The sequence below is a fragment of the Penicillium solitum genome, assembly GCF_028829755.1.
Source record: "Penicillium solitum strain IBT 25940 chromosome Unknown utg000008l_segment0_segment0, whole genome shotgun sequence".
Classification (NCBI taxonomy): Eukaryota; Fungi; Ascomycota; class Eurotiomycetes; order Eurotiales; family Aspergillaceae; genus Penicillium; species Penicillium solitum.
The window spans coordinates 4,025,252-4,052,622 of NW_027072127.1; the positions used below are offsets into that span (position 1 = coordinate 4,025,252).

The 27,371-nt window shown below is 48.2% G+C and overlaps 10 protein-coding genes across 10 annotated transcripts; 7 read left to right on the top strand and 3 right to left on the bottom strand.

Annotated features, from left to right (window-relative positions):
* Positions 1-1,469: 1,469 nt before the first annotated feature.
* Positions 1,470-3,474, top strand: N7455_010814 (uncharacterized protein; the record flags this gene model as incomplete). The annotated part of the gene is made up of 5 exons (XM_065606526.1): positions 1,470-1,550; positions 1,611-1,850; positions 1,904-2,557; positions 2,621-2,819; positions 2,909-3,474. 5 exons carry the CDS (start codon positions 1,470-1,472, stop codon positions 3,472-3,474), a joined length of 1,740 nt encoding a protein of 579 aa, XP_065460489.1.
* Positions 3,475-4,524: 1,050 nt separating this feature from the next.
* On the top strand, positions 4,525-6,450 carry bgt3 (uncharacterized protein; the record flags this gene model as incomplete). Its single annotated transcript, XM_040953110.2, has 2 exons — positions 4,525-6,236; positions 6,306-6,450. 2 exons carry the CDS (start codon positions 4,525-4,527, stop codon positions 6,448-6,450), a joined length of 1,857 nt encoding a protein of 618 aa, XP_040816606.2.
* Positions 6,451-7,726: 1,276 nt separating this feature from the next.
* On the bottom strand, positions 7,727-8,780 carry N7455_010816 (SRR1 family protein; the record flags this gene model as incomplete). Its single annotated transcript, XM_040952892.2, has 2 exons — positions 7,727-8,092; positions 8,258-8,780. The coding sequence occupies 2 exons, from the start codon at positions 8,778-8,780 to the stop codon at positions 7,734-7,736; spliced, it is 882 nt and encodes a 293-aa protein (XP_040816626.2). The 3' UTR covers positions 7,727-7,733.
* A 761-nt stretch (positions 8,781-9,541) lies between these two features.
* Positions 9,542-10,398, top strand: N7455_010817 (copper acquisition factor BIM1-like domain-containing protein; the record flags this gene model as incomplete). The annotated part of the gene is made up of 3 exons (XM_040953030.2): positions 9,542-9,758; positions 9,817-10,130; positions 10,189-10,398. The coding sequence occupies 3 exons, from the start codon at positions 9,542-9,544 to the stop codon at positions 10,396-10,398; spliced, it is 741 nt and encodes a 246-aa protein (XP_040816610.1).
* Positions 10,399-12,054: 1,656 nt separating this feature from the next.
* Positions 12,055-13,615, top strand: N7455_010818 (uncharacterized protein; the record flags this gene model as incomplete). Its single annotated transcript, XM_040953160.2, has 5 exons — positions 12,055-12,398; positions 12,455-12,780; positions 12,842-13,182; positions 13,240-13,402; positions 13,455-13,615. The coding sequence occupies 5 exons, from the start codon at positions 12,055-12,057 to the stop codon at positions 13,613-13,615; spliced, it is 1,335 nt and encodes a 444-aa protein (XP_040816436.2).
* Positions 13,616-13,956: 341 nt separating this feature from the next.
* N7455_010819 (uncharacterized protein) lies at positions 13,957-14,618 on the bottom strand (the record flags this gene model as incomplete). The annotated part of the gene is made up of 2 exons (XM_040953123.2): positions 13,957-13,976; positions 14,033-14,618. The coding sequence occupies 2 exons, from the start codon at positions 14,616-14,618 to the stop codon at positions 13,957-13,959; spliced, it is 606 nt and encodes a 201-aa protein (XP_040816569.2).
* A 981-nt stretch (positions 14,619-15,599) lies between these two features.
* N7455_010820 (uncharacterized protein) lies at positions 15,600-16,325 on the top strand (the record flags this gene model as incomplete). The annotated part of the gene is made up of 1 exon (XM_040953056.2): positions 15,600-16,325. The coding sequence occupies one exon, from the start codon at positions 15,600-15,602 to the stop codon at positions 16,323-16,325; it is 726 nt and encodes a 241-aa protein (XP_040816393.2).
* Positions 16,326-17,216: 891 nt separating this feature from the next.
* Positions 17,217-21,357, bottom strand: N7455_010821 (uncharacterized protein; the record flags this gene model as incomplete). The annotated part of the gene is made up of 2 exons (XM_040953146.2): positions 17,217-21,170; positions 21,313-21,357. 2 exons carry the CDS (start codon positions 21,355-21,357, stop codon positions 17,217-17,219), a joined length of 3,999 nt encoding a protein of 1,332 aa, XP_040816582.2.
* Positions 21,358-22,602: 1,245 nt separating this feature from the next.
* N7455_010822 (polysaccharide lyase family 26 protein) lies at positions 22,603-25,386 on the top strand (the record flags this gene model as incomplete). Its single annotated transcript, XM_040953025.2, has 1 exon — positions 22,603-25,386. The coding sequence occupies one exon, from the start codon at positions 22,603-22,605 to the stop codon at positions 25,384-25,386; it is 2,784 nt and encodes a 927-aa protein (XP_040816538.2).
* A 562-nt stretch (positions 25,387-25,948) lies between these two features.
* Positions 25,949-27,160, top strand: N7455_010823 (alpha/beta fold hydrolase; the record flags this gene model as incomplete). The annotated part of the gene is made up of 1 exon (XM_040953080.2): positions 25,949-27,160. One exon carries the CDS (start codon positions 25,949-25,951, stop codon positions 27,158-27,160), a length of 1,212 nt encoding a protein of 403 aa, XP_040816517.2.
* Between the last annotated feature and the right edge of the window lie 211 nt (positions 27,161-27,371).

Here is a 27,371-nt window from a genome sequence, read left to right on the forward strand (position 1 = left end):
TTTAGTGATATGCCTCAGATGATACCATGACTTTTATTTTATTTTAACGTTGAATGAGATATATGAATGTGTTTATATAGAAATCTTGACAGTTGGCAGTATTTCAGTACAGTCGTAAATAACAGGTTAAAAATAGCTTCTGTATTAGACTCGTAAGGTCTTTGGGGTTTCGAGAATGTTGATCCGGCAAACAGGCCAAACAGAGATGCCTGCTCATTTGGACACGTGGCAGGAATTCGAATCCCCATTCTGTCAACCACTTACCCTCGAGTGACCACTGCAAACAGACGACTTGTATAGAGGCAGTACTAGTGGGTAATGTTTCTTTCTTCTAATAGAGGACTAGCATCTGCTGAATTGACTGTTCGTGATCATGCTGGCGTTGGATCCGCTTAAGCCTTGAAACTAGGACGATGATTATTAACTCGTACAGGTTCGCTTATAATAAGTTTCACCAGTCGTAAATAATGGCATAAAGGTAGGTGATATGAGCTATGTGTTGTCTCTTGTAGGTATTCTTTAATTAATCTAATCAGTCAATTCTCCTTACCAGTCTTCTATATATCTATCCTTAAAAGCGATCCTTTTAAGACTAGACCTCACACTAGAAGAAATATTGATCATGAAGAAACTTGGTCTACTTGAAAAGCTTGGATATCCTTGCCATCGTTCGATCCCCATGGCAACTTAGCTCTGTTTGTTAATCAAGTCGAGCTCACAAGCGCAGTCATATAACGAGACTGGCGAGCCTGCTTCTAGTCTCCTTTTCAGTATGTGGCCACAATAGCTTCCTTTTTGGCCTCGAAGTAAATGACCGTTTTGTGAAGTCCTCTTATATGGTGTAAGTATAGCAGCTCCTCTCGAATCGCTGTGATCGTCGTTTGCCCGGGTGGCTCATACCCCACAGGCCACTTAAAGCCCCACTGGACCTATCGAACTTTTAGTAATTAGTTCGACTTGAGAAATGGTGAAAATTAAGAGAAAAAAGTCACCTCTATTTTCGAGATTTAAGAAGTGAAAGTGAGCAAAGTTGAATGAGAGTATTCTTTCGAATGCAGCTTACGTCCATCTATGGTAATCAAGCCTTGGGGAATTGTAGTACATATTCATATTTAGCTCCACTTTTGCTAGTTAATGATTAAAATAGTTCTACCTTGCTCGAGTCAAGGAAAACTTGTTTTAAAAGCCTCTTCACGCAACGGTCGCCGATGTGCTTCAGCCGCAGGGGCGAAGTGCATGCCACAAAAGCAAAAACTCTTTTAAAAATAAGGCAAATGCGTGACTGCGACCTGGCGCAGCCTTTATCTAATCTTGAATTCATTCAGCTGCCTTTTCTTATTCCTCTTCCTTTTAACTTAGTACGAAGATATCCAGATTCATACACTTGCCACTTCTCGAGCTCGTCGACCGGCCCTTGGCGGTACAGATTTTCCGTACGACTTCGGGAATTGCTTTTTACCGGAGCCATTATGAATTCTTCTGCTCCCTACAAGTGCCAGAAGCCATGGCCTAAGGAAATATCGGACGACCCTGACATCACTGGCTATGGGGTATGTTTTTGAACATATCCGGCTCGATCAAGTCATCTGAAAATTAAAATTTGATCTCAGGTTGTTACAAACTATGTCGCGACCGCGGGGATAGCAGTGTCTCTCATCCTTGTGTACTTTTTTGTTATTTATGATCCAGCTCTGGATCCCTTTAGAAACACAGGTGAAGACCCTCCAAATCCATTGTTTCGCCCGAATCCAGTGGACAAGATCTTTCTTCGGACCCTGAGAAACATACCTAAGCGCTTTGTGGGAGACCTGAAAATCTCTTACAATAAGCTCGAACGAAGCTTTATTAGGGTGAGTAATGATTTTTTTCCCTACCGAAAGTAAACTAACCGGATGCTTTTTAGTGTATCCTCGCAATGAGTGACGTCCAGCTCATAACTGGCCTATCAATTCTTATCAGTGGATTTGTACAACTTCGTCAAGGACTGCCATCTTACCGCTGGATGGCCGTGATTGACCTAGCCTGGTTTTCCAGCATAACCCACCTTGCTTGCTTGACACTACTGCGGAATTACCTCTATAATCACACTTTTGAGCGCATGTTACGGTTTATAGCCATGGCCGGTCTTGCTATACTCCTGATTGTAGCTCTTTCGTTCACTAGCACTTACTGGTGGGCCAATACCACTTCCCCAATGGGAGGAGCTTTTTATTACGATACTGACACTACCACTCATGCCGCGATTTGCCATATGGGCGTTGTAGGTCCAACATGGAGTCTCGGATACATCACAATGATTCTTTCGATGCTCTTAATCATTTTTGGGTTTACCTTCCGCGTGACTAAATTGTACAAGGTCATTTCTGTTAGCTTCATGGGACAGGCTAGAATCTGGCTTAGTACTTGTGCACGACGGCTATTACGCGTTGTTTTCACATGGTGTTGCTTAGGTAGCTCGCGCCATGGCCTAAAGCGAACCCTTCTCTACCGACCTTTATTGGCAGGCTTCTTTTCAGCCCGTTTATTCATAGACTTATGGTCCTCTATGTTACTTGAGGTGAGTTTCTCTTCTCAGTGGTCGACCTAATCCCCTCTCATGACTGACAGTAGATGTTCTCAGGTCGGGTGGTTATTAGTCGGATTTACGTGGGGAACCATGCGTCTAATGACACTTTTACTCGATGTTCGGGGCATCATGTCTTACTCTTCGATGTTAAGAGACTCCAATGATGAAAATAGTCATTGGGGGTTCGGCCAAGTCGTGGCTATCGTTCTTTTAATTGCACCTTTAGTCACATTCGTTGAATTGTTCAATAAAGGTACTTCTTTCACATTCTATGTTATGAAACGTCAGATCTATTGGTTAGACTACGAAGAATTTAAACTAACTAATAAGATACTGAATCAGGCGGGACGGCAGATATTAGCTGCGGTAATCATGTTTACGAATCATTACCTCTTGAGCATCAACCTTCCGGCTTGATGATATTACCTTTGACAAATTTAGGGGGTAGTATCCCTAAGGACCCAGATGATCCTGACAGCGACTGGAATTATCATATAGAAACCCTTGGCACGGCAGTGATTTACATAACCACCATGTGCATTGCTTTGGCCAGCGTCATTCTCAGGTATAGCGTTTCACAGACAATCGTGATGGGATTGTGGTATCTCAGGATATCTATTGTCATGGCTCTACTAAACATCTTTGAGTTATTACTTTTCTCATTAATGATCGAATCGGATCTTTCTGGAACACCTTCCTGGGGACGAAAGCTCCTTCATCTGGTGAATATCCAATTCTTCGGCCTGAGTGCCTTTTTTCCCCTCATCATAGAGATGACGATTGGTCAACGTGATGATTATGTTCTTTCTTCGGCCCAATCCTTCTCTTGGATTGGGAATTACTCTCTCATGATTTTTGCTACTTGTTTTTACGTATTATGTCATATTACCATCCGCTCTGTGAGATAACGTCTATGAGCAAAGGCCGCTTTGTCTTCTCCAATTATGGTTCTTTCGATAGCAAATATTAGTGAGTAGGCTCGGAATAATGTACAGGGCATACCAATACCGAAACAGGTGTGTTCCTAAGAGCTCGGCCACCTATCATAGGAACACGGTCGGCAAAATTGGCCTCGCCGTCAATCGCTATAGGCTGAACAAGTTCGAGTCAAGAAACGAATGCTATAAAAGCATCTTATCGAAGCTTGCTAGAATATTGACTCAGGTTCAACCGACGAAGCGCCACTATTCAGTTCCGAGAAAGATCCTATGAGAGCGACGTGGTGAAACTGATTTCGATCCATCCTATATTAAGCATCGCTATCAAATCATTGGACAGGTAGAAGCAAAGTCAACGAGCTCAAGAGGCTGCGAGAAGCTCGTATTATTGGTACGGGTATTATAAGTAATTACATAATATTATAACACGTGATAGTGACTTTCAATACGATTCAATACTTGAAACCGCCCCGTACAGTGGCAGTGACAGTCGCATGGAGATAAAAATAGCCACGTAAGGGACACAGGGACACGAATCCACTGGAAGGTCCACATGGAACCCTGGAAGACCCTGAAAAAGGACCCTGGAATGTTGAAATTACTGGAGTATAACAGAAGGTATAACCATGTTCACGTCAATAATAGAATTGGTTTATAAAATACGTACATCCATGGATGTTGTAGTGACTGTGATTCACCAAGCTTTCCCGTTGTCCCGGTCACGCCCTTATTTATCCCGCTAATGTACTCGGCTGTGCTTTTTTTTTTGTTTCTTGATTCTTGTTTCTTGTCTCTTTCTAGCAAAGAGTTCAATTTTCCTTTGTCTCAGAAGTAAATTCCTGCATTCAGTTTAAATTTCTGCCTTGGCACTTTCCCTGCATTTTTCTCCGTTCGCGGGTTCGACGGGTTCGACGGGTTCAACGGGGTCTCAACATCTGAACTTCTTATTATTCAAAGTCCGGTCTACACCGGGACACCCGGTCACTCTCAACTTTCTCAAAATACAAAAACAAAAAAGACATGGACAGTCCACCAACCCCAACCCATCGCTATTCCCACGGCTCCCGCGAAAACCACACCATCACACCAGGCATGGACAATCTCGGTCCCAGCTCACCGGGCGGTGGAATCAGCGGAATCGCTTTAGGAATCGCCAATACACACAGTCGCCAAAGTGGCATCGAGGCATCTCACGGCATAAATGACGGATACACCGGCCCTGCAGAGCGCGACTTTAACACAACCGGCTCAGACACACCCTACGTCCCCTCAGCAGGCTATGCTAGCGGCGACTCGTTTCGTCCCGAACACTCCCACGCATTGAACATGGCGAGAGGCGGCGCACTCGCCTCGCCCGCTGTGCAGACACCCAGTCAATCGTCCGTGCATCTGAGCGATCCCGCACACAGCACATACCAATACCCCGCCCCGTATGCGGGTCTCACTGGTGGACCTTATCAGCGACACTCGACCGCATACAGTAATGGCGAGATGTCGAATATCAACCCCGATGACATCGCCGATGATGGCGATGAAGACTTTGCTCCCCCGCGCAATCGCGCTGCGCCTGCTGCGGCCGGCGCGACTGGTGGCGCCGCTGCTGGTGGCCTTCTGACCGGCTTGTTTGGTCGCGAGAAGAATGTCGATGTCGCATATAACTCGGTTCCCGGTGGTGGGTTGGAAGGCGGCGGTGGGGGAGGCTCGGGGGAATCCGTGAATAATGGAGTAGACGGACGCAAGAAGATGGGCTGGATTGTCGGTCTTGTTCTTGGGTTTGTGATTCTGGGTGCGATCATCGGCGGTGCGGTGGGCGGTACAATTGGTAATCGGCATAATGAGAACAAGTCGAAGTCTGCCGGTGCAGAGACTGCTTCGGGCGATGCGACGACCAATGGGGACCTTAACAAGGATTCCTCGGAGATCAAGGCTTTACTGGGTAACACGGATCTTCACAAGGTCTTCCCTGGAATGGACTACACGCCGTGGGGTGTGCAGTACCCGGACTGTGTGAAGTGGCCTCCGTCGCAGAATAATGTCACCCGTGACATGGCTGTCCTGTCGCAGTTGACTAACACAGTGCGTCTTTACGGTACCGACTGCAATCAGACTGAAATGGTTCTCCATGCGATCGATCGTCTTGAGCTAAAGGATATTAAACTTTGGCTCGGTGTATGGATTGACTCGAATACCACCTCGACCGAACGACAGATCAAGCACCTCTACAAGCTCCTCGATGATACCAAGGACACGTCCATCTATAAGGGTATCATTGTCGGTAACGAAGCCCTCTACCGCGCCGGCGAAAGCAAGCAGTCTGCCGAGACGACCTTAATCTCGTACATCAGAGACGTCACGAAGGAGGTCAAGAAGCGCAACCTAGATCTATTGATCGCGACCTCCGACCTCGGTGACAACTGGAACGCGGACTTGGTGGATGAAGTGGACGTCGTCATGTCCAACGTCCATCCCTTCTTCGCCGGTGTCAACGTCGACGTAGCTGTTTCGTGGACATGGGATTTCTGGCAGACCCACGACGTCTCCTTGACCAAGGGCACGAGCAAGAAGCAGATCATCTCAGAGGTTGGATGGCCTAGTGGCGGCGGCAAGGACTGCGGTGATAGCAAGGTCTGTGACGACGACACGCCTGGTTCTGTCGCCAGTATCGAGAACATGAATACTTTCATGTCTGACTGGATCTGTCCCGCGCTGGAAAATGGAACTGATTATTTCTGGTATGTGTTCGCTGTCTACGGGACCTTCAGCCGGTCTACTCAGATTACTAACAACAACACTCTCTACAGGTTCGAGGCCTTCGATGAACCATGGAAAGTCCAGTTCAACACGCCCGGCAAAGAATGGGAGGATAAATGGGGTCTTATGGACTCGGCTCGCAAGCTCAAGAAGGGTCTCAAGATCCCAGACTGCGGTGGCAAGACGGCTTCATGAGATGCTGTCAGATCCAGCTGTGGCTCTCTTATGGAATCATGATCATGAAATTTTCTTTTTATGTGCATATGTATCGTGTTCTTAGTCTTGCTTTTTGTTCGGCACTGGCGTTTGTCTTTCTATTTCCAATACCATTCATCACGATGGAACCCCCGAGGATCTCACCTCTCATCCTTGCATCTTTCCTCAGATTTCCCTCTCTTCCGTTTCGATTCGAAATCTCGGGGGTCCTCTCTCTGCATCTTTCCTGTCCTTTTATCTTTGTGCAGACTTCACACATTGCTGTTCGTCTTTGGGCTATGCTTGATTATACCTTGCATATCTTCTGTGGTTCTTTCTATTCATTCCTTTCCTTTCCATTTATGAGAAGCGTCTGTAGTATCTGTTTGGCGGTGGAATTTTTGTCTTCGTGGGATATTAACAGGGATCATTTGCGCGTTTTGCATTTTGTAGCTATAGCATACTCTAGCTATCCTCTGTCTCAATGTACATAAAGGGTCAATTCATCAAATCTCGGTGTGCTTGTGAATACTTATAAGAACTACAATACAAATGTAGGCACTAGCTTTGTTCATTGATCATTATCATTCTGTATCCTTAAGGAAGCCCTCCAATGTATTGTACAAAACATAGAAATAAGACAACAATAAAAGTGGACCCATAAAGGGAAAGGAACCTTGAAGGAAAAAAGCGTCCTCAGAAATATCTTCAGACAACAGGAGTGTCCCCGCACTGTTACCTCCTGCTGCATGCTTCGTGTCATTGAACTAGGACCGAGGCCCTAGCCCAGTTTCAGCCTTAACTGGACCGCGTCAAAGACCCAATCAGTGCCCTCAGGGTACGCATTCCTTCACTGGACAACAGTATCCATATATTGAAGTATAGACCTGGAGCTGAGGAAGTTCGAAAGATTGGAGGGACTCAACAGGAACCACGGAGTGCAATGTGGACCCGGAGTGTTGAGGAGAGAAGAAAGAAGAAAGAAGAGAGAGAAATGGGGGGGAGGGGGTACTTATACCTTTCCAGTGGCTGAAGGTGATGACCCAAAAGGGAAGGTACCTGATCGGGGAGGTACGCGGGCACTTCACCAGCCTTGGAAAGTGCACATGTGTATATATGGGAGATCATGATATTTAACTCAATCTTAACAAGTTCAAACCATCTCAAGAAAGATCACATTAACGCCGGTCCCATGCATACCTAACCTAATCTATAACCTCTATAATCCCATGTATCTCATATAACCCAAAATCTCTAAGGTACCACAAACTTTTATATAGATATCACTCCGCACCCACGACCTCCTCAACCCAATATAACCTCATATTCCAAAAAGCATGCTCAAGCGCTTCAAACACCGGCAAGCAATACGACCCAGCGCCATCCACATACCCTTGCAGTACACCTCCAGAGTCCGCATGCTCAAGCGGACCACCGAACAACAGCCATGGCTTCGACGGCAGCAACAATTCAAGATGTTTGCGCTCTGCGCCGGGACAGAAGAGCATTGTCTTCGCTGTGATGTGCGAGAAGGCCTCTGGGTGTTTGATGACTGTTATATTCAGGGCTGCGAGGAGGGATTCGTCTAATGTGTTGAAGACAGGGTCTTGGGCGTAGACTTTGAGATTGGAGGAAGTAGTGCCTGTGAGTAGGTGTGTTGTTAGCGTGGGGTATACTGAGTATGCCAATAGTCGAAACAGAAGAAGACCAAAGTTGATTCCAAGATCTAGCCAAAAAAAAAAAAGGAATATATCCAAAAACGAAACCAAGGCAAGAAAGCCAAATCCAAAAAGATCGGGAAACGAACAGGCAACTTGATCCTTTATACTCGCCAGCGCAGCAAGCTGATAAAGCGACACAGAGCGCCGATCAACCCATCCATCACGCAGGAACCCACTCGGGCTCCCAAGCCCGATGCAGACAATGGCGTCGACGGGGCCGAGGCTTGGGGGCGATGGAGTAGGGTCACCAGCCTCAGAAGAAGAAGTTTGCTCCTGCGCCCTCTTCAGCCGTTCATCCAAAACGCCGGTGAGCTTAGTCCAACTCTCCGAAGCCTCCCACCTCTCACGGTGGGTTTGGAACTGTGCCTGTAGGTCGGACAAGGTGAGTCGACCTGGTGCCTCTGCCGGGGTCAGGGTGGGTTCTTCGGTCTGGCCAGAAGATATCCCGAACTCTGATTCCTTGATTGCAGTTGCGCCTCGCGGACGTGTGCGCATTACGCGCCGCACGTTGCCGCCGCTCGCGACATGGGTCCAGCCATCGTCGTCGGTCACTTGGGTTCGTTTTTGGGTTGGTCGTTTTGGTCGGGAAGTTTGGGATGTGTGGGGCATATTTTATATATATATAATTATACAAATATTGTTGGATTATTGATGTATTGGGATATTGTATATGCCTTTGGATTTATTGAAGCTTTTTTTTTTGGAGATGCGGGGGAAATGCTTGGCGGGACTCCAACAGGCTTACTAAGTGAACTGGCTGCCCAGGTGGAAGGAGAACAGTATACCATTCCAAGACAAGGTTAGGGTGAGATAGAGCTACATGTTCGGGTGAAAGAGTGAAATGCTTTGCAGGAGACAAAATCCAACAATTCAGAACTTATCCTCTGAGCACACTCGCACATTCTGTAAGCGCTCAAGTTGTTTCCCCGAACGTTAGCGTCCCCCCTCGGCGCTTCCACCGCTGGTCGCTCAGCAAATCATCGTGCAGTATCACCCTTTAGGTGATGGCACTTGCAGCGGGCTGTGATGATCCTAGGCTACCCCTGCTCTTCATCACTACCCGGAGCCAGTCACAAATGTCTGGCCATGCAGTCTCGGTCACATCTGCTTTCCAGGGTTCTGACTCGTCCGCCCTAGTGAAGGCCGGTACCCCTCAAAAAGACCATTCAGCCCTCGAAAATCATGGCTTGGTGTTGGTCTTGGAGTTTCTATGATTTTGGTGTCCATTTTGCCAATACCGTTGCCCTCCTGCTCCTACCTGCTTTATTTATCCTGCGATCGGATAAATTGAGCCCAAGTCTCATTCAGCGACAGCTGAATAATTCCTGATCAATTCTTGCAACTTGTCACCGTCGCTGTCAGATCTCACCATGAGCTTCACGCAATCCATATCGCGATGGGCTTCTGTCCTATTCCTGCTGTGCTTGGGTCTGGCGCACGCTCACACCGTCATCACTTACCCTGGTTATCGAGGAAACAACCTCCACACCAACGGCACCATCGCGCAAGCTAATGGTCTTGGTGTTGCCTACGATGTGAAAAATGGCTCATACATCTACCCATACGGCATGGAGTGGATTTATCCCTGTAAGCAAAACCCATCCGCTCGTCCCTATGCATCAATCACTGACTCGAATCTTTCAAGGTGGTGGTATGCCCAGGTCGACCAACCGAACTAAGTGGCCCGTCAGCGGTGGTGCTGTCGCTTTCCAGCCGGGCTGGTTCCCAGGCCACGCCACTGCCCTGATCTATATCAATCTCGGCTTCGGTGAAATCCCAGATAACATGAGCCACCCGGTCGTCTCGCCCTTCCAGATCGTCGGCCCGACCAACAACCCTTACCCCGGTACCGTGTGTCTGCCCCAGGTGCCACTGCCGGCCAATATCTCCGTCAGTCCGGGTGACTACGCCACAATTCAGCTAGTCGAGACAGCCAAGCACGGTGCTTCGCTATTCAATGTATGTCCCCAGCCCCCTTATTTCCGATCCAGGAATCCATATACTAACGTGGCTCTAGTGCGTGGACATTGAGTTCGCAGCAGATGGCGATGCGTCCGTGGAGACGGTCACTCGCGACAATTGCTTCAATTCGTCGGACATCTCTTTCGAGTACATGTACACCACCAGTTCCATTGGTTCGGGTGCGGCGATGCTACAGCCTCCGAAACTGTCGGCTGCGGCTGTCGTGCCGCTGTTGCTGGCTGTCGCCTTCGGGTTGTACATGTAGATATCTCGAGCTTTCTTGATTGCATTTCTGTGCGCTCCTTGCTTTTGTCTTTCCTTTGCGCCATACCCCTGGTTTTCATTAATCTGTGACGCTTCAAAATCAGTGTTGATGATACTGCATGTCTATGTCTTTCTCAAATGGACTATATAATTGACGTTTTATGGTCTTTCTGGCGTTAACTGGTGTTTGGGCTTTGTTTCTCTGGCTCTACTAAACGAATATATATCTGTCCAATTTGACGATCTTGTGGAGTAGCTTTCAACCTCAGCACGCACTTATTGTTTTGCTCTTGTGCTCTTTTCATATGGCCTCCAACACCATTTGACCGGTAGATCGCTGTGCCCTATTGCTCCGTCATCAATCTCAACCAAAAGGAGAAATCTCACATTCAGGAAGTTTTTAACACTGGCGGGAGTGCTTACCTTCGAATTAGGAATGCCGCTTTACTTGGGCTGATGAATGGTAGCTGGGAGGACCCGTTGGATCTTATTCAAGATCCGCCGCCGAGATATATGCCATGAGATTTGAAAGGGATTGATTTTAAAGGACATACCAGTAAAGACAGTCTTCAATACAGCTGGTAAGACAACAAGAAGGAGTCTTTAGGAATAAACTCAAGGAATATTAGTTACATGTATGTTGTCTTAGGTACAAGAGGCCAGTGACGTAGCGTGTAGATATCTACTATGTCTTCTAATATTCCCCTATAGGAATTCCCCAGGGCTACAAACATTCCCTCCGATCAATAATGTAGACCTCTTTTAATATTAGATTGCATATTAAATTGCATGAGTTATGGGGCGACTAATCTTCTAGCTTAGGCTTCTTGTACATGGTTATTGTTGAGGCCTGCCTCTTCTTATCCACTGGTTTAATTGATCATATCAATACTGCCGTAATAGTGTTCTTAAATTTGAATTTAAGACATATGTTTTCCCATAGGAAGGAGTTTTGTGGGCGTTTTGTTGACGGTCCGGACCTTCCCGATTAGGACCGACCGTATGTATACATACTATTTCTCTTCAGTTCTGAGTGGATTGTGTGTTTCATACTTGTCTATTATTTCTTCCCTTCTTTCAACAATATCTTACTTATTCAAAAACACTCCCGAACCCATACGATAGTTTCGAGAGCAAAAAAACGACCACTATGAGATTCGAACTCACAATCTCCCGATGACACTGTTAATTAGGAGTCGGGTGCCTTAACCATTAGGCCAAGCGGCCAGTCCATGTGGATCCACCCCTATTAGCCATATTGTCGGACAACGCCGATGTGCACACTAAATTGTACTACACCTATCACAAACTATAATGAAGGGAGATCTGTTTAGCTGTTTAAATTATTCTATAAGATAAATTCCGGATACTACTAGTATCAACCTCTAATATTAGGAGGGCCCTTGTATCTAAAGGCTAGTGTAAAAAGACTGCCCGATACAGGGCTAAAGAGTAAAGTGCCGAATTACGAGAAATTTATGACCTCTCCGAATTTAAGTACCACCCGTGGACCTTATTCATATTAATAAGTCTAGATACGATAAATGTATCGTGTTCCGACGAACAGGTTAGTTACCACTCGGTATAGTATCTCGATAAGTATCTCAATTCTACCGTAACGAGCGGTATTAGATCCTACCTACGTATACCTCTTAAGATGATGAGTGCACAAAGCGGTATGCTAGATCCAATCACCCAGGGTGCCAAGACATGGCTACCAAGTATGGCCAGTCATCCCGAACGCATCGCGACTTCTCAAATTGCAACGTTCGCCTCTCCCATAAACGCCTCCCTGCTCTCGTCCGCTTTGCGTTCTAAGATGGATCTGTCTCAGTACTGCCAAAACAACCTTCTTTATACACAGGAGTCATTGTCAAAATATCAACCTGGAGGATACCATCCAGTCAACCTCGGAGATACATTTGATAATGATCGTTACAAGATACACCACAAGTTAGGATGGGGTGGGTTTTCCACAGTATGGCTTGCAAAAGATAGGGAGTCAGTTTGTCCCGCACCAACTTTGTTCATTTCTAGCTAAGTTAATCTCATGCCAGCCGAAATCAATGGGTCTCCTTGAAAATCATGACGGCAAATTCGTTAATATCGCGAGAGCTGCAAAATTTGAAAATTCTAGAGAGGCAATCTCGGGGAGGGCTTTCTTCAAACTATATTGTCCAGCTGCTTGATGCGTTCACACACAAAGGCCCCAACGGGGCCCACCAATGTCTTGTTTTTGAATTACTTGGTCCATCAGTTAATAAGGTCCTCTCGGACTACCATGAGGCTCACGACAAACTCTACCCGGAAACCGTGCTCCGAATTTCTACACAGCTTTTAAAAGCTATCAAATTCGTTCACAGTGCCGGCATGTGCCATGGAGGTAAGGGAGCTTCCTCTATAGTTGTTTTCTGTGGCTAGCCTTCATACTTATGTCTTATTAGACATCAGTGGTCGGAACATTGCATTTAGTTGCACTCATTTATCCAAACAGACTGAGGAGCAGCTTTTTGATGTTCTTGGATTCCCAGAAATTGAGCCGCTGAAGCGGATTGATGGTATACCTTTAGGCAATGAATTGCCAGCCCAATTGATTAAGGCAGCGGAATGGACTGAGTGGATAGACGAGGACGATGAAGATATTCGGCTCCTCGATTTTGGAGAGAGTTTTTATCAAGGACAGGAACCTCAGAAGCTGGCCCAGCCGGGTTCATTGAGGGTACCAGAGACTATTTTTACCGACTCCTTTGATTATCGCGTCGACTTATGGCGCACAGGTTGTATGGTACGTCAATATATCATTTCTTTGAAGAAAATATACTCACGGTGATATGAGTTATAGATTTATTCCTTCTTATTCACGACCTGGCCATTCTGGTATCTTGGCGAGGACGAAGTTTTGATTTATCAGATGATTGGCTTCGTGGGGAGGTTGCCAGCTGAATGGGAGTCTAAGTGGGAATCAATGATGATGAGTTCTAGCCATAATTTGGAGCTAGAAGAAGGTAATTGAATTGATCCATATACAGACAGAACTGTTGCTAATTTTGCTCGAAGATTACGGAACCTCGAAGCTTGAACGGAAGTTTGCTGGTTCGGTACCCGATCCAACACTCAAACCTCTACTTCATGTGATCCAAGGATTGATGCGGTTTTTACCGTCTAGTCGCCTTACTACAGAAGAGGCACTTGATTTGCTGGGTAACATTGAAGATTAATGGACAAGTTAAGCAAATAAATCACGCAAAGTATACGATGAATAGGTTCCTCTATTACAGTATAGCCTAGTTATAACACCGAGGGAAAACAAACGTTTCCCCCCATTCTTTGGCCATTTTTCTACAAGATAGCTAACAATGATACAAGGACAAAAAGACATGTTGTGGTGGAAATTCTAGGAAGCGAAGAATAACGTTCATTCTGCTAAACTAGGGCTAAAAAATGGCCAGTCGTGGTGGTGGTGGTCGTCGGAAGGCGACTCAACAGAGCTGTCATTGGCAACCACGTGTTTGAAATTGAAAGGGTCTCCCAGCAATTAGAAATAAACTGCTGAGACAAACTAATTCCTTGTGAAACAGCCTATAGGTTGTTAGTATCAGTATTGGGATATCAAATCCGAGCTAGATGCAACAAACCCGTCTGAAGGTCATAACCAGCTCTAATCCAAGATTCCTCGCCGCCGTACTTCCCGATGAAGGCTTCAACAATGTCTTTGCTTGCATTTGGAAACTCGGAAGCTTTTGGAAGGTGATCTGGGTTTTCCGCGCAGTAACCAAGCAAAAAAATAATATCTTGAGCATCGGTTGTCTTTTTAGCTTCACTGGCCCGGTTGATGATAGACCCACATTTTGCATTCAGAAGTAATGCCGGCTTTAGAACCTTCACGTTTCCGACTGTGATCACTTCGGTTGTTTCGTCAAACTTTTCCCGGAACAAAGCAGGAGGCGCGAGGATCTCAATCTCCACAGGCTCGGCACCCCTATACCATGTGTGATATGTCTTTGCTTGAACCTCGAAGTCCGGGGAGTCTCTCAGTAACTGTCTCACAGCAGGAGTTTGGCCCCTAAGAACAACAAAGTCGATATCTTGGGTTGCTCGTTCGGATCCTAGAGCCGTACAAGCACTGCCACCGACAAGGGCATATTTTTCGTCGCCGAGTGTATTTCCAAGTGCTGTGAGAGCCGCATGGAGTGCCTCGGGGGCATGTAATTCTGAAGACATAATCAATAGAGTAATAGCAGGCAATTTTGGATGGCAAATGCGCTTTGTAGGTGATGGACTGGGTGGTCATTTGGGGTCAGAATGACCTACATCTCTACCCACGGGTCTGCAAACTTTGGGTGCCTTATTAGGCAGTGGTTTATGTGTGGAGGGATATCAAGAACCTCTCAAAAAAGGATATCCGAAAATAGGTCTGAAAATACACATGACAAGACGTCCTTTCAGATGTATAAAGCACCGCAGCGTATTGTATTTTGCAAGTATCTACGCTATTCTTGTATCTGATACCATGGAACCATATGTCTCGATCCTACATATGATTGTTATTTCATGAATTATTCAAGAAAACAGGCTAGATCCTTTTTAGTGCGTATAAAAGTAGTCGGACGGGCCTCCGTTCTTGACGACGTAATACTTTTAAAGTATGATTGACTCCAATGTCTTTTTATATCTTTCTCGCTAGTAGTTCCCTTCTCATTGTACCAGTTAGAAGGGCAATCATGAGCTATATAAATGCCACCAGGAACAGGAATAACAGCACATTAGAGACCACGGGTAAACTGAGCAAGAAGCAGATATCTAAATCAGGCAATGGATGATGCTATGAAGAACTGGGCGTTCAGGCATCCGCTAACAGAATAGGTAGGTATGCATTACCCTTCTGATGACTCCTACTCTGCTTAACTTTCATTGCAGGATGATATTTAAAATTAGAAATATATTTCTATATACTTCTAATCTGTATATGGAATTAGTATTCAATGATCTTATCTTCGAACAATAGACTGATGCCTCATCAAGTCACGTGGATTAAGTTTATTTATACCGTCTCAGTCATTCCTTTGGAGACCTGACGACATCGTTTCTTATCATCAATCTAAGACATCAAACATCTACATCGAACAATCACCACCACCATTACCACAACCACCACCGTTGAATTAGTGCCTGCACGTTGCTGTTGTGAGCTTCACGTACGCCATGCCCCATAACGAGTCAGACACCGAGAGAAGATATAAGCCTTGTCAAGTATTATCAGACCACCAAATCCCCTACGTCATCTGGTTCGAAGATACTCTCCATCATTATGGAGTTCCTACAGTCAAGTTCAATCTCTATCTTCTTGTCTCAGACCTTGACGAGGCGGCCGAATTACTCGTTAAGGCAGGATGGGTGATTGATTCGCAAGGACCACGTAAAATCGGGAATGCGAAAGTCGAACTCCCACAAAAGCGACTTGTTTCCCCAACCAGCAAGACAATAACTGTTCTCCTGCCGGCTGAAGAGTGGAAGTTCCCTCTGATAGCCGACTCACGTTCTGACGACACGCCGTTGAGAGCGGACTCACCTGATAATGTGTCATTCCCACCATTACCAGGCTTCCTTGATGCACTGATCGAGAGCTGGCTAGATTGTCCTAGTGGTGATGCTATGTTGCTGCTTCACTTGGCCTGCCAAATCTCCTATCTTTACGATCATGTGCCCGTCCTAAAACAGCAATCATTCGCTGAAGAGATGAAGTATGAACATCGCCAGTTCCACTTTGATGTGCTGGCTGGAATGGAGACAGGCACTATCCAATTCAGAAAGCACCAACGTGCTATTCGAGATGCACTATTACAGGGCCAGTATGAACTACGGGAATGTTCGGCGTCTCGTGATAATGAAGATCTTTTTGATACAAGGAGAGTAGGGATATCATTATGAACGGTAGACAGCAATATTCTACCATAGAAGTTTGTTTCACCGTCTAGCGCTTCAAATGCAAACCCCATTATTGGTCATCATAGGGATTCAAAATTGGGATACGAAGACACAGTGGATATGTAGTTGATTATATATATATAACTGGAATTCCAAACTGTATGCCCATAATATATCACCAAGCAGAGAAAATAATCTAACATCTACCAAGACTAGCATAAAAGGCTTGTTATTCCTACTGTAACCTTTACTGACTTGATGTGTAAAATATAACAGAAGCATTAGGTAGATCATATTGTGTCTCTTGTTGACCAAATCTATGATAAAAACAAGTATGAAAATAGCCAAAACGACACACCATCTCGTTAGCACGGCCTAAGAAGGAACCGGTGTTGAGATATAAAAGAATGTCAATAATACAGGGTGGGAAGGAAAAACGAGGGTATCATGGAAGCGAAGAACTCCAATGGGCCACACCGGAAGATCAAAAAGAAATAGAAGGAAAGAAGAAGAAGAGTGAGAGCGAGAGTGTAATACCCAGTTTTGGGTTCAGGTTTTTCCCAAAGAGTGAGAGGGCGAGAAAGGTGGAATACAGGCCACAACCAAGATAAAAGAAAGAAAGAAAAGGGCGAGCCAGAAGAAGCAAACCAAGGGGCGTATATCAGTCATTAGAGATTAGATATTGTAGAAGATGGAGTCGATTTTTGAAGGAAAGGCAACAGTAGCCATCGTAGGCAACATGTCTTCCCTGATAGAAAGGTGTGCGAAGGAGAAAGAAAATGAAGGAGGGTATTAAGAATAATTCGAGCTGAAACGTGAAACAAGGATATCTGTTCAATCGTCTTGACTCAGAAGCAAGGTTACAAGAACACAGTTCAGGTCCGCGGCAGATGATCAAGCGCGCAGACCGAATGCCTTCCGAAGAAGAGGAAATCGTTTCTTTCGTCCCGAGCCAGTAATCACGATGTCGCGCGCCGAAAGCCCATGATCATCGGGGTTCGTGACTTCAGAGGTGCTGTCATTGTTCGGATCTGGTCCGCCGCGGGGCGCCTCGGGCTCCTTCGCAATCGGAGATGCACCGTGAGCGCCATTCCCATTGACAACGGCGCTTCCATTTTGTGCTGCGCCTGCATCATATGTTGTCGGCGCGGGATTCTGCGATTGGACAGCAGACGACGGGGCGCTGTATGGCTGTTCCGCGACTGGCTGGATAGGCTCTTCTTCCTTGGCGTTGTGGTGGAGGGGCCAAGCGTCTGGTTCTGTCGATTGATGTTTAGACTTTCTCTTCACCAGTTTGGACGAACGAGTCGGCTCTGGATTCCCGGCAGAGACTGTGGTTGTTGTGATTCCGTGGTTCCCATTCACTATGGCCTCGCCGCGTAATTGATCGGGTCCCAGACGCGACCGCTCTAGGGGACTCTGGGCGCCAGCTTCGCGAACTCCATGATCCGAGTTCTTTGGTTTTTTGATCCCAAGTCGGGTGAGAAGTCCTTGCTTCCGACCATGGGGAGGCGCCATGATGAACTCCTCCAAGTCTCGCTGCGACATGCCACGTTGCTTGGCCACAGCTGCCATTCCAGACATATTTGGTGCGTTCGTTCTGCGGGACCCGGATGAAGAGAGCACTGACTTGGATGCAAACACTGGGTGTGCTTGCTGCCGGGCGCTCTCTTCCGAACTATCTTCCAACTCTGTCGAGTCACCGTCGTCAGCACCTTGGCGACGGGGGATACCGCGGACAGGGCGTAACTGATTACTTCCAGGCTCATCTTCATCACTGGAATCTGCAAATCGACTGGTGAAGACCTGGGGGCGGGCTTCATCTTCGCCATCTGAGTTTGCAAACCGAGTTGCGCGCGCCGACTTAGGGGGTGCCTTGGTGAACTTCGCTCTTGGCGGTGCCTTCTTGTTTGTTGAAAAGAACGAATATCGCTCACCTCCAGTGGGTCCTCGGAGAGTCTTGCGCATTGTGCCATTCGAGGAGCCAGATGAAAGAGGACGATGTTCAAGGGGAGACTCGTTGCGCTCTGTTGGAGATTGGACTCGAACATTAGCATCAGAAGCACCGGATCTCATTGTCCGTCGCATGGAGTGAGTATCTACACGCGGAGAAGAGCGTTTGAAGCTGCTTGAGGAATCACTTCCATTCGACATTTTCCGGCGGAGAGTGCCAGGGATCCCTGTTTGTCCTCCTACATTGTGGAAAACTGGGCCAAGAGACAGTGGACGCGGTTTGGCCTTGCTACCTCGCGGAGAAGGATCGTTGCTCGACCACCGGGGATCCTCTATACGAGACGCACTATTCACATCCACCGACATAGGGCGGGTTCGCATGGTGGGCTGTGCCCGGACGCTGCCATTTTGGGCAGCCGAATTGCGAGTTGGCAACTGGATTGGCACTAGCGGGTATGCGGAACCAACCCCATGGCCAACCGAAGAGGCGGGGGATTCCTCTATAAGGCGGTTGACAGTGTCTTGAGTCGGTGTCATGGAGCGCTCCTCAAATGGTTGATCAGTCACAAAATGTGACTGATCATCCACCATGGCAGCTCTACCGATAGGCCTCGGTGTTGCGTCCCTGGATTCACTCGCAATCTCCTCAGACGGTGCGGACCTAGGGGCTGACCGGCTATCAACAATGGCATTGATGGATCCAAACCCATCCCCATCCATGTCCTCCGCTGCATCGCTGTAGACGCTATCACCAGACTCCTCCTCGGTATCCACGTCGTCCAGCGTTGGAACGGCGCTCGCCACGGCCTGGGTGCTTGTCTTCTTCGCAGTCGAATCGAGAGTGCGATCTAAGCTGGTGGGCGGGAACCCGCCCGGAATCCTATACTGGTCCATGCTAGATCTCTTCATGTCGAAACTTTGTCTGGTTCCGTCTGCTGGGGGCGTAGCAGGCTCGACAGCAATAGCAGGCACAGATAATTTTGAGTCCACGCTAGAATACGGCTGCTTCTCAGTGCTATCATCGGCGACTCCAGCTTCTCGTTTGGCTTCTGGGATGGTATCCGAATGCGAAGTGTGCTGACTGCCATTGATGGATAACTGCTCTAGAGCGTTCAAACCGCGTGGTTGGAAGTATTCATTTGAGAGCGACATATCCGGCCTCGGCGCCATCTCAGACGCAGACGAAGAGCTGGACTCATTGTCACTGAAATCTGGGATTGGCGACCTCTTAAGGCCACCGCCTCGGCTCCCCCGAATGCTTCCGAAAGAAGGAAGAACTTGTCGGGGTTGGATGACTACATCCCAGTCATCGTCACTCGCAAACTCCGCGGGTGACTTCTTCTTGCCAGCACCAAGCCGACTCATACGAGGCTTGTCTTGACCGCCGGGCGGAGAATCAGGTGTATATTCTTCTGGCGAGGTAGGAGGGCTGGCTGCTGGATTGACGACTTCAGCCTCGTCATCGAAACTGACCTTGACAGACTTCTTTCTACTGTCAACTCGAGATCCTTCGTCTGAGGCCACTGAGGTACCATCTGATAGTTCATTCGATGGTACAGCTCGACCGGTTGCCGCAAGCCTCCCATCAGGCGATAAAGAGCTTCCCCTTGGGTGTTTCAAGGCCGATTTGACAGGAGACACTGATCTGGGTGGAGGCTGGTGAATTTGATCACCGGCTCCAGCTATAGAGAGCAATCTGGAAAAACGGGCAGTTCTACCCGGGCTGCTCGACTGACGGTTTGGCGGCTGCCCTATTTGCAGTTCCGAAGAGGGGGGTGATGAGGGCACTGGAGCTGCCTCTACATGATTAGCAGTTGGCGATGCACTCGTCGTGCGGTCTCTGCCTTGTCGTATGGGGATATCTTGGACAATTGTATTGTCATCTTCGGCCTCTTCTTCTTCTCGAACGGTGGATGGCCACCGCTCAGGAAGAACTCGGGAGGATGGGTGTTCACTTTCCACGCTGGCCACAACAGGCATGGCGTTACCAGTATATTGGTCTAGGGGATCGGATTCTATAAGCGAATTTCGCACGTTCCCAGTCCGACCATTCGCACTTGGGCTGTCCTCTGACACGCCAACCGCTAGGGCCGCAGCACCTGCAGTGCCAGCCAAAATACCAGATTTGTTTGCGACGGGGCTTTCATCTAGGCTGCCAGATGGTTGTGCCCTAGGTTTCCCTTTGGGATATTTGTCAGATACCTCAGCAATCGATTCTTGAATAGCATCATGGAGGCTCATCGGATTATTCTCAGGCATTGCAGTCGGCGAGGTAGGCCGCGAGCCCATGGGGTACGAAAAATTCACTGAATTCCGACTCGCCGATCGTTCCAATTCTGGAACAGTCCCAAGACTAGTCACACGTTGGTGTGTAGCTAGCTGAATCGGAGACCCTCGCGCATGTTCCCGATCCACGCCCCTCATCCCAGAGCGGGGCGGAGACGATGGAGGTGAACGCGTTGACGGCTCCATGCTCATCGCACGTCGGTTCGGCAGCTTCCGCTGCGCAAACTGCGTTGGGAGAGTAGGTAATGGAGGCACATTGACGGGGGGAGGTCCAGGCCCGACGGGCCCAGAGCTGGTAGCTGGGCGATGGGGGGACTGGTCGCGAAATGTGCGTGCGCTCATCGAACTATTGCTACTGGAGCGGCGCAGCGTCCCACCCACGCTGGCCGAGCGGCGACCCCCAACGGGGTTAACCTGCGACTGGGTCGAGCTCCGCCGCTGGACCATGCGCTTTGTCTGGACATTTTCAATGGGGGTCGGGGTGGGTGTGCAGTTGCGGAGTGCAGCTGCCGCTGCCGCGGAGGACAAGCTGGCTGTGGAGGGTTGGGATTTTAGGAAAGCATGGCTGGCGGCGGACTGGGCGGATTGCGCGGCGGGTGTGGAGAGTGGCTAGCGGGAAGGAAGGGGAGCTGTCAGTTTCATTTTCATGCATAGGTTGCAGGTACCCGTTGAATTGCATCAAGTGCTGCAACGGGACCCATTTACAGATAGGGAAATCTGCTATCCTTGATATTCGACGCGCGGAACATACCTGGTGATGGGCAGAGGCACTTCTCTTGCGACGACCGAAGACCATTGTTCAGAGTCTTGGGCTTTTTTTTTTAGCGACTAGTACGGATCAAAGACCGGATGATCGGTCACTGCTTAGTGCAGCGCCGAGATCCGAAATTGAAGTGGATGAAGGGAATGTGGATCTCCAAATGATGATGCGATGGGTAGCTATAGGAAGAAGTGGGAACTGGGGGAACTGGGAAATTGAGAAGTTGAGGGGGAGCAACTCGGGAGGGATCGACCAAGTCAGGGTCAGTCAAAAAGAACAAGAAGATATGAAGGCAACACCAGGTAAGGAGAGCCGAAAAAAAGTGAAAAAGCAGGTCCAAAAAAAAAGATCAAAACTGATCGAAGCAGATCCAGGCAGATCCGAGATCGAGAGGAACTTGCGTCATGACTTTGGGTCAGGCACAACAACTTGGTTTACCGCCTTGAATTGTGGACTTTTTATGCATTGCTTATGTCAGCCTTATACTTGGTGTATTACTTACCTAGGTACTCTACGGAGTGGACTCCGTACATAGAGCAAGGATGCAGATATCACCAAGTGCCGAATACCATGGTTGAATATATGGTGGAAAGACGGAGTATTGTGATCCCAGAGCATATGGGATACCTATAGCAAGTTGAATTGAGTTCTATAACTCAGTTTGGCTATACCTTTTTGGCTTAATGGAGTAGTGGCCAGCTAGATTTCAGTATCCATACTTGGAAAATCAATGGACCACCATGATGGCATGCTCCATATAACTAAAAGTCCATATACAATAGAGTTAGTCATCCATGTCCGCATAGATTGTCATTTTACTCAGAGAATTATATATTTATCATCTTATACCTAGTCTTCTACACGACCTGGTAAAACCCAGACCCAATTTCCTGTACCGAAATTGAATGCTTCGGGGTTGCTTATGCCGACATCCCGGACTGCAGACCCCCTTACTGCGGGGGGCCAGCTTAGGCTTCTGGGGTTATCGCTAGTGTTGCGGGTCATGGGCCAATGTGACCCGACGTCACTTTTCTCGGTGAAATTTATTTGACCTTACCACCAATCATTTTCAATCGGAAAATATCACAATGACAATCAATAAGAATTACTTAGAAGATGACAGGATATTTTATGCCAAGGTGCGGTGTCCTCTCATGGTTGCCAACCCGCCAAGAGTACCACTAGCAGGCTCATAGCTCTACCAGATGGCGTCAGAAGGGATTTAAAAGGGGTCATCCGCCTTAGAAAATCCAAGAACATGCGACTGCTTCAATCTCTACCATGTTGAAACTGGGTGTTGGATTTCTGCTTCTTGTTGGACATTTGAGCCATCACGCCATGGCATCCAACTGCACCTCATCTTCCGCAACAGTTCACTGGCTCGGTGACAAACCAACGTACCATGCTGGTGTGACTTTCGGTCTACCATGGCCGCAAGGCAAACATCGGCCCCGGGAGAGTATCTTCAGTCTGACTGGCGATACTGAAGACAAATCAGAACTGCAATCTTGGGTAACGGGCTACTGGGCCGACGGTTCCATCAAATGGACAGGACATGCCATTGCCGAATCAGATCAGATTTATGACAAATACACCGTTACTGCATTGTCCCTGGGCTGCGCCAGCGCCTCGTCTTCGTCATCAGAATCCAGTCCGACAAATAGCTCTATCGTTGTAACAGACAGTTCCGACGCACTTACTCTCAACACGGGTGAGATCACCGTCTCATTTCCTAAGACAGGGAACATCATTATCGGTGATATCAAGACAAAGGGCGGCAATATTATCGGTACAAACGGAAGACTTGTCCTCCAAACTCAGGATTCGGTGCCGGATAATTTCGACAACCGAGCAAATTCTTCCGTCCAATATTCCAACTTCAACAGCAATATCAACGAGGTATTGGTAAATCGGACATCGGTTCGCACGCTCGTCACTGTTCGTGGAAATCATACCCTCACCGCTGGTGCCGACCACGATCCGTGGCTGCCATTCGCTGTCAGATTCTATCTCTATGCCAACTCTGCCACTATCAAAGTGGTGCATAGCATCGTTTTCGATGGAGGCGAGAAGGACTTTATCACTGGGCTCGGTATTCGGTTCGATGTCCCATTGAAAGGCGAGGAGTACTACGACCGACACATCAGGATCGCTGGCGTGGATGGCGGCATCTTTAATGAGGCAGTTCAGGGAATAACTGGACTGCGGAGAGATCCTGGCGAAGAAATCAGAGCCGCGCAATTTGCGGGGCAGAAACTAGCAGACCCAGAGTCTTGGGATGCCCGCGTCACCACTCGACTGAAATGGATCCCAACGTGGGCAGACTACAGTCTTACTCAGCTCACAGCCGACGGTTTCGGCCTCAAAAAGAGGACCAAGCCTGGCCAGTCATGGGTCAAAATTCCCAGCGGAACCCGTGCTGAAGGCCTGGCTTATCTAGGAGGTGCTACGCAAGGAGGTCTCGCTGTCGGTTTGCGAGATTTCTGGAAGCGGTACCCGGTTGGGCTTGATATTTCCAAAGCTGCCTCTGATACAGGTGAACTCACTTTGTGGTTATATAGCCCCGCTGCTGACCCGTTGGACCTGCGACCCTTCCATGATGGTTTAGGCCAGGATGGATATGAAGATCAATTGGACGCTCTTGAGATCACCTACGAGGACTGGGAACCCGGCTTTGATACACCATATGGAATTGCTCGAACTAGTGAAGTATACTTGTTCGCATTTGACCAAACGCCGACAAGTGACAAACTCGCATCGCTCGTTGCGTATTTGAATGATCCCCCAGTGTTGGTCGCGGAGCCGAAGTATATCCATGAAACGCAAGCCCTTGGAGAATACTGGTCCTTGCCAGGAATTGCCAGTCCTGCCGCAGCCACACTGGAAGATCGGCTTCATTTCATTTTTGACTTCTACAAGGGCCAAATTGAGCAGCGTCGCTGGTACGGCTTCTTGGACTACGGTGATTTCATGCACACATATGACCCCGACCGACACACCTGGCGATACGACATCGGTGGTTATGCCTGGGACAACTCTGAGTTGTCTCCAGATCTCTTCTTCTGGCTTTACTTCCTCCGCACTGGCAGCAAAGATGCATACCGGTTTGCCGAGGCCCTGACAAGGCACACAGGTGAAGTCGACGTGTACCACATTGGTGACTGGAAAGGACTGGGCACACGTCACGGTGTACAACACTGGAGTGATAGCGCGAAACAGGCTCGTATCTCTCAGCCACAATACCGAAAATACTTTTTCTATCTTTCGGGGGGAGACGAGCGCGTCGGAGAATTGCTGGAAGAATTGCTTGACACCGATAAGACTTATGGGGAGCTTGATCCTCAGAGGAAAGTTCGTACAGATGGCTGGAAACCTAGTCCAAACTCGACAGTTTCGTTTGGTCTCGGAACCGATTGGTCGAGTCTTGCTGCAGGCTGGTTGATTGAATGGGAACGACGAGGTTCAAGATGGGAAGAGGCCAAGACAAAGTTGACCCACACGATCTCAGGAATCGCAAATCTGACTAACGGATTTGTGACCGGCTCAGGGTTATACGACCCTGTGACCTGGACATTGGGCCCTCCCCCTTCTGACCCAAGTAACCAGGGGAACGTGTCTATTTCACATCTGAACGCTGTCTTTGGTCTTCCCGAGGTTGTTTCTGAAGCCATCGCCTATCTGGCGGATGATATACCCAAAGGATTCAAGCAAGCCTGGTTGGACTACTGCTACTACTACCATGCCTCAGCATCGGAGCAGAAGGAACGATATGGAGTAAGCTTCACCAAGATAAATCTTCTTCAGGCGCATTCAAGGCTGGCAGCGTACGCGGCATATGAGACTAAGAACAAAACGCTTGCACTGCGGGCCTGGAAGGACTTTTATGCCAGCGATGGACTATTGCCGGATGCCCCCTGGAACATCACGCATGTGAACGGAAGTGGTGTTTTGATGCCCGTCGATGAGGCTGCTTGGTTTGCGACGAACGATATCGCCCAGTACGGTCTGGCCGTCATTCAGAATTTGGCCTATGTTTCGGATTCGCTTGATGACTACCAATCATAAGATTTTATGGTATGTACTCCGTACAGATGAGAAGTTTCAAGCTTGCACATAGTATCTGTCATAGTTTCATCAAATATACGAGTATCATCTTGATGCCAGAAACCAGAGCAATTGGAGTTGGGACTTTTCTTTCGTTGGATGCTAGCTTGGCCATGTAGTAGTCAATTTTATGAATTGAACTGGTAGTTCACTGACTAGGTTAGGTCTGGGTTTTAGGTCGTGCTCATCGGGTGAATACAAAGCCTAATATTAAACCTACAACCCGTGCCTTTTAACCCACCCTTACGCCACTCTAGGTCACAAAATTTTTATATTATATTAAAAGATGGAATTAAATCCTTAAATTTATTATAAAACAAAATTGGCATAAAATGAATAGAAATGAGTGGTTAGGGGGTGATGATATAGAACGCCTTAATTAACGCGACGGTCCACGGGTATATGTTCTACCTAAACAAGCAACCTCGGCATATTATATTATTATATGTAGAGGTCGATTCCCATTGGGTTCTTCCATTTCCCCATATATCCTACACATTCCATCAAGATCCCAATACCAACAATGGCTCTCCAACCCCTCCCCCTCCCCGCAGGCATAACAAGCCGCCACATCCAAACCACCGATCTAAATATCCACATCCTAGAAGCCGGCTACACCCCAGAAAACAACAAACCATTGATAATCCTCCTCCACGGCTTCCCAGAAATCGCCTACTCATGGCGCCGCGTGCTCCCCAAACTAGCAGCAGCAGGCTTCCACGTCGTAGCCCCAGACCAGCGCGGCTTCGGCCGCACCACGGGCTGGGACACGCGCAGCTACGAGGACGTCGACCTGGGAACCTTCTCGCTATTCAGCCTGGTGCGGGATATTGTACTCCTTGTACACGCGCTAGGCTACCGCTCCGTGCGGTGCGTCGCCGGCCATGACTGCGGCGCTGTATCAGCAGCCATGTGCGCCCTAATGCGGCCGGATTTCTTCCAGAGCGTTGCGCTCATGAGTCATCCGTTTAACGGGGCCCCGGATTTACCGTTTAATACGGCGAATGCGGATGCCCCGGCTGGGCCTGATGTGGCGGCGGCAGGTGGGGCTGGCGGTGCTGAGGGGTCGGCTGCTGCTGCGGGGATTCATGAGGCGCTTGCGGAGCTCGGCCGTAAGCACTATAAGTGGTATTACTCGACTAAGCAGGCTGGGCCTGAAATGTCGGATCTGGGTCCTGAGGAGATGCATCGCTTCTTGCGGGGATACTTTCATCTGAAGAGTGGTTCGTGGCCGGGGAACCAGCCGCATCCGCTGGGGAAGTGGTCTGCGGCAGACTTGATTGAGCTACCTGGGTATTATATCATGCCGTTGAATGAGACTATGCCTGCAACAGTGACGCGCGATATGGCACATGAGCCATCTGACGGTCTGGCCTCGCACTCGTGGCTGCCGGATGAGGAGCTCGCCGTTTATGCGGGCGAGTATGGTCGCACGGGCTTCTATGGTGGGCTGAATTGGTATCGTGTTCGCACAGCTGCTGGGGGCCGGTATACGAAGGACTTTGATGTCTTTGCTGGGAAGAAGCTCGAGCCGCCTTGTGCTTATGTCTCGGGTAAGCTAGACTGGGGTAATTATCAGGAGCCTGGTGCTATCGAGAAGATGAAGAACGGGGTGTCATGCGCTGACCTACGTATCTTCCGGCTTGTTGATGGGATTGGGCATTGGACGCCCCAGGAAAGTCCGGAGGAGGTGGCACGGGCGATTCTAGATCTGATCGGAGGTCTGCGCGACTAGGTTCTTAATCGATGTTATTGGACAGTTCCGTATTTTCTAAATTGCTACTTGAGACTGAACTGTGGAAGAATGTTTTGGAGAGACATGAGAATGATATTATGAGAGTTGAGATAATGGGACTATGATCTGAATGAACTAAACACATTGCACTCGCGCTCGCAGATTAGGTGGGATAGAGGCAAGGCATACAAAATTAACGATGGCATCATCG